The sequence below is a fragment of the Drosophila yakuba genome, unplaced genomic scaffold (assembly GCF_016746365.2).
Source record: "Drosophila yakuba strain Tai18E2 unplaced genomic scaffold, Prin_Dyak_Tai18E2_2.1 Segkk17_quiver_pilon_scaf, whole genome shotgun sequence".
NCBI lineage: Eukaryota > Metazoa > Arthropoda > Insecta > Diptera > Drosophilidae > Drosophila > Drosophila yakuba.
In genome coordinates this window covers 85,436-91,435 of record NW_025048789.1, presented here as the reverse complement: position 1 = coordinate 91,435, position 6,000 = coordinate 85,436, and the positions used below count along the sequence as shown (strand labels likewise).

At 40.3% G+C, this 6,000-nt stretch overlaps 1 protein-coding gene across 1 annotated transcript; it reads left to right on the top strand.

Moving 5' to 3' along the window:
* The first annotated feature begins 1,708 nt into the window (after positions 1-1,708).
* LOC120322230 lies at positions 1,709-4,290 on the top strand. The gene is made up of 2 exons (XM_039377285.2): positions 1,709-1,894; positions 1,949-4,290. Exons 1-2 carry the CDS (start codon positions 1,740-1,742, stop codon positions 4,185-4,187), a joined length of 2,394 nt encoding a protein of 797 aa, XP_039233219.1. The 5' UTR covers positions 1,709-1,739; the 3' UTR covers positions 4,188-4,290.
* The last annotated feature ends 1,710 nt before the right edge of the window (positions 4,291-6,000 follow it).

The following is a 6,000-nucleotide window of genomic DNA, read 5'->3' as shown; positions in this document are numbered from 1 at the left end:
TGAGTTCAAGAACTGTCCAGGCGACGTCGGTAGGCTACGGCGCCAGGACTAGACTTAGGCTTTTCTTTTTGTTTCAGTGCCATTAGTGTGTGGTAAGGGGGATCCAAGCGGATCCAGGGAAGCTCAGGTCCTCATTTTTGTGTGGCGACTTTGGGAAGTACCCGAGATTGTTGGCAGTTGATGGAAAAATGCGGCTTTTAGATGGTGTATGAATGAATACTACGTGCCTGAGTGGCACAGTAATATGGTATATCTATGGCGTATTTTCGCAATAGCTACTTTAATACAGACACATAGCACTAAAAACCTTCCCATTGAATTCGGGGTGCACCAGATTATAGAATGGGAAATCAAAATAAATATTCCATTACAAGTGCTTACTTGTGAATTGTAATATTTAAACAATATATTCTTATACCCTTTACTCGTACAGTTCATGCGTCTGTCCGTCCGTCGAGATCCCAGAAACTATAAGCTTAAAAGCTAGAAAGTTGTGTATGAGCATCAGACTCGAGAGACAGAGACCCAGCGCAAGAAATACTTATTCGCTGTATAACGGGTATCTGATAGTCGTAAAACAGGACTATATAGTTCTCTCTTGTTTTTAAACGACTCAAAAGGTAAATACAAATACTCAACTTCAAATCTCTCTAAACTAATTGACTGTCATTTAAATCAAATGTTTAGAAGCTTCTAGAAAATTGAAAGATAAACTAAAAGCTTAAGTCCGCAATTTAAGGATATTTTACTTATACAAAACATGCACAATTGGTGTGAAAGATAAGTTTCAAATTCCGCGACCACACCACACAAAAAAATATATTGCAGCATTTCAAATTGAAGAAAAACAGCCTTAAAAACATTGCAAGAATGTTTGGGGGATTAAGTCTGTGCTGAAAACGAACGTTTGCTTTTATTTTGTAGCGTGCCATTGGAACTAAATGGAAAATGAAAAATTTATAGAAATTTAAATGCAATGGCTGCTCCAAGTAAAGCTGGCTAAAAGACCCGGGCTTCGAATGGGTTACGTTACGGAATTAAACTGAAAAAGAGAGAACGCTATAACCGAGTTCCCCGACTATCTGATACCCGTTACTCAGCTAGTGGAAGTGCGAAGGAGAGTCTTCAACACTGACGGTTTTTGGTGGTTTGTGGGCGTTAGAAAGGGGGGTGGCAAAAACTTTTTTGGCCAATCGATAGAAATTTATAAGACTAATAAAAAACTGAAAAAATATGAAAACATTTTTCAAAAGTGTGGGCGTGGCAGCTTTGGGCGGTTTGTGGGCGTTAGATTAGGCGTGGCAATATAAATCGACAAACTGCGTTTATGTCTCTGGAGTCTGTATGCTTAATCTCAACTTTTTAGCTTTTGTAGTTCCTGAGATCTCGACGTTCATACGGACAGACGGACGGAGATGGGCAGATTGGCTCGGCTATTAATCCTGATCAAGAATATATATACTTTATATGGTCGGAGACGCTTCCTTCTGCCCGTTACATACTTTTCAACGAATCTAGTATACCCTTTTACTCTACGAGTAACGGGTATAAAAACCTAACCCAATAGAAACAATATATGATAAAAATTTTATTTTAAATAGTTTAAAGATAATATACAATTCTGTCGTTCCGATAGGATATATTTCAAACAAATAACTTAAGGTTGCCACCCATAGAGTTGTAGAGTGCGTCGAAAAATTTGGCATCTAAAAATTCAGTCCGATTAAATTTCTAACAAAATGCCACGTACTTCTTTATTTGATGTAGATGATGACCAACAGTTTCTTAAAATGGCCAGCGGTGATGCGGTAAACTATCCTAAGAAAAAGAGCACAGAACCCATCTACAATCAAGATGGCTTTTCGGAATATGATATCCAAAGACCGTGCTCCAGGTAAGAACTTAAAAAAAACAGTCATATTTAATATGAATTTAATTTCATATTCAGCGCTTTTCGAACCGTAAATGAACCGCACCCAAACCCCATACCCTCCAAGTTCCGCATCGACAATGTTGTTCCGGACTTTGGACTCGAGGAGAATTCTAACGTGCTTCCCAAAAACTGGCAAATGCCACCTCCAAGTTCATCAAGCATTGTCAAGAGTCGACGATGCCCCAACGAAGGAAAAATATCTCCAAATGTGCGTCAAACTGTTCCAAAACCTACCGTCGATACAGAACCCTCACCGCTGACACCCATCAAGGGGCCTTTGGTGGATGAGTATGATACAGAAATGTTGTCGTCAGAGGATATTTGGAAGCTCTGTATGGATGCGAAGAAGGGGCTTATAAAGCCCTCGGATGCTATATGGCCTTTGTTTTGCATGGAGTATTTGGAGCCTTCCAAAACTCCACCTCCGAGTTTAACGGAATCTCAAAACTCCAATGAATTTCCTCCGAAAACAGTTCGAGTTGACAAAAACCGATATAAAAAGAATTCTTTTGAAACTGGTTTTGAGAGGAAAGTCGGAAAAGATGAGTGGCGGGTCTTGGATCAGTGGATAGAATCGGAGGGGCTCAACGGATCCTATAATGATGTAGAAGAATCGGATTCAAAGGGAAAGGTCGATAGTGACGCCAAGAAGCCTCGGATTCTGGACAATGAAGATGTCGCCTTTGCTAGCTTCACCATTGGAATCGAAGAGGAGCGGGCCATCAACGGATCCCATAATGATATAGAAGATTCGGATTCAAAGGGAAAGGTCGATAGTGACGCCAAGAAGCCTCGGATTCTGGACAATGAAGATGTCGCCTTTGCTAGCTGCACCATTGGAATCGAAGAGCAGCGGGCACTCAAGGAATGGATAAAATCGGAGGGCCTCAACGAACCCCACAGTGATATAGAAGAGTTTGATATGTTATTAAGCCTAGCCAGAGATCATGAGAAGAATCATGATCTTCTGATGGAGTTACTAAAGCCCAAGGATCTTATCTCCCAGGAAAAGGATGTTTGGAAAAAGTTTTCTCCAAAGGTGTTCGAAATGCCGCAGAAACCTGATTCCGTAGAGCCTGAGTTGTGGAAACCCCCACCCAACGAAAAGGTTTCCGTTGAAAATATTCCAGAGAAGGAACCAGAGAAAGCAACTGAATTCATTGTGGAAAAACCAGAAAAGCCAGTTATCCTCGAGGTCAAAGACATTAAAACATTGCCCCCGAGGCCCGAGGCTGAGGAAGCTACCCAGAGTTGGCTACAGCAATGCAGTGAAATCATTTCCCAACAAGTGCAACTCCTCATCTATGAGGACGGTTCCAACAATCCAACTGCTGCAGAACCAGAGGCCATTGACTTCGAAACCGAGATCAGCGAGGAGCAAATGAAGCCCCGAGTCCTGGGAGAAAGCAACAGAAATGTCTCAGCGGAGACTGGATGGCAGAACAGCTTCACAGTTTTCCTCGAGGACTTCGAGTACATCATTGACCAAACCATGACGGAGTTCAGGGACCCCCAAGCTAAGAGACTCCGCTCAAAGTGGAACCAGCAGTTTGGATCAAAATCGGTGGAGAATTTGAGGAGATGTCTTCTGCTTCCGCCTCTGCCAGATCACTTGGACCAGTGCCTCCAGAGGATTAGAATCCTAAGGCGTCCCAAAAGGCGCAAGGTCGAGGAATTTCGCATGCACGTCGATATGAATTTTTGCAAAATGTATTGCACACTGAGTATGAATACGAACTTGGATCTGCAAAATACGGTTAGGTTCCTAAGAAACGCCGTTTACAAAAACGACATCGATGTGATCCAAATCCGGTATGAGGCCACACAGATAGCCTGGATTTGGTCCGATGGCAGTGTCTTGATAATCAATGGAAGAGGCCATGCGATGCTTGCCGAAACACAAAGGGATCTGATGTTTAGGACCCTTGGGAGGGCGAACTTCAAAGCCGACCCCTCAAACAAGCTTCTACATCTGCGTCTCATTTCCTGCGCCCACTTTCCATTTGGGATCTCTTTGCCGGTGTTCACTGCGTTAAGCGTTCTTTCTCCTGAGCCCCATATGCAGTATGTCTACTACGTGGACAAGGCAGTTCCCGGGGTGGCGGCCCGTGTTCATGAGACGGGAATGGTCCAGGTGTTTGCCATGACCACGGGTGAGGCGGATAATATGCTGAAGAAACTGTACCTTCTTACGGCCAATCACCGAAAGGCCACCAAAGACGTCATCAAAAAGAAACCAATAGACTACGACTGACAAAAAAAAAATTTAACTTACGAGTTACAAACAGAATGATGTAAGGATGTGATCGAAAATAGAATAGTAATTATAATAAAGCTGAGAACGCTTTGGTAAACAATTCAATGGCTCAAAAGTCGGTTCAATCATTATTTTGTTCTTTAGAATGAATAGGCGTGGAATTCTTGCTCTGCTATCAGATACCTGTTACTCTGCTATTGATTAGATTTTAATTAAACATAGATTTTACAAAGATTATACATACTGCAGAATTGCTAAGCCAACTTCTCACTAATATCAATATACCCTCTGCCAGGGTGTGCAAAGTAAGCCGTATAACTAACTATGTATCCTCCAAATATTTTCTGTCCCTCAAAGCAGTTTTTAATTTTGTAGTCATGCAAATTTCGTTTCCTTTCCTTGGCTTGAACATTTGGTTTAGCAGAAGTTAATTGGTTTTTTTGCGGAAGAAGTGCCGCTTGAGACGTCGACCTGGGGGACTTTTTTCCCCGGACTTCCAGCATAATACATGAATAAATACAAGAAACAATAACACCAATAGTATTATTTACACGAAAAAATGTGCATCAACACAAAGCTTTATACTCAACTTACTAAAGCCATTAAGTTGGCTAATTAAAATTTTAAACTAAAGAACAATAATATTATATATACTTGTACATAGTAAAATTCCTGTTCCCTTTGATTTTTAATAGAATCTCACAAAACATTTAAAAAAAATCGATATTCTCGTTAACATATTTTAAATGGTTTGCTAACTTACATAGTTTTGGAAATTATGATTTATGTAGTTCAGTTTTTCTGACATAAAACCTCTGTTTTTCTTCAATTCTATTTGTTTAGCTGGTGAAGTAAATTTTATTTCAAATTTAACTAGTCCCGTATTCTTTGCTTTCCGAAAGCGACTAGGAAAAAGATATCCCAATTTTAGCAATGCCACTGTTGGCCATCTGCATCCACAGCTTTCCCTGGCTTAAAGGGGTTCCATTTCATTTATGGCCACATGCAGTCGGCTTTTTTCAAGTTAATCCAATCAATGCACTCGCATTTCTCGGCACAATCAAATTCTAGTTACAATTTGAGGACTTGGAAGCCTGGACACATATGGCACAGTTAGAAACGAAGAAATAGAGTGAAACGGGATGGAACAGAAAAGGGAAAAAACTACACGACGGTTAGCCAACTGGATGGTTAAGAATTTGCCACAATAGACAAAGAATTTATGAGACGCTTATGAAAGACTTTCCAGCTCAGTCCCTTTTACCTAATGACAGAGTTTCACTTTTTCTGCACGAAAGTGAGGGCAAATGGGTGAGCCCATGACAACGATGTTCTTCGGTCTTACATCAGTAAATTAACGCATCTGGGTCAGCAAAGTGAATGCAGTTTCCCACAGAAAAAGAGTATTGGATATCAATGTTTGGTATACAAAGCAGAGCTTGATTTTCATATTAATTATTATATAATTCCGTTTGTTATATTTTTATTTGATGAAAAAAGTTGTAACACCTGATTATAATTGTAATTATTATACACTAATCATGCACTAATATTCTCATTTTCCGCATCGTAGAGCACATTTGACTAAAATCTCTGTCCTAAAAATCACGGCAAATCACTGTGCATATGTTTACATTTGAATGTTTTCCATTTCCTGTTACTCAGCAATTTCCACCAACAAAACAAAAATAAACAGGAAACGTAAAAAAGAATAATATTTATAATTAAATTAATAAGAAACAGGATCAAAAGCCGTCTGGTAAGGGGCGCAAGGCGACTCCAATGGCCAGCAGGCGTCGATAAATTAGCA

What these genes read in the sequence shown, in the direction of transcription:
- LOC120322230 (XM_039377285.2), top strand. Translation starts at nt 1,740, where the DNA reads ATGCCACGTACTTCTTTATTTGATGTAGATGATGACCAACAGTTTCTT. An exon ending in ATCCAAAGACCGTGCTCCAG is followed by an intron (nt 1,895 to 1,948) that starts GTAAGAACTTAA and finishes TTTCATATTCAG; the next exon opens with CGCTTTTCGAACCGTAAATG.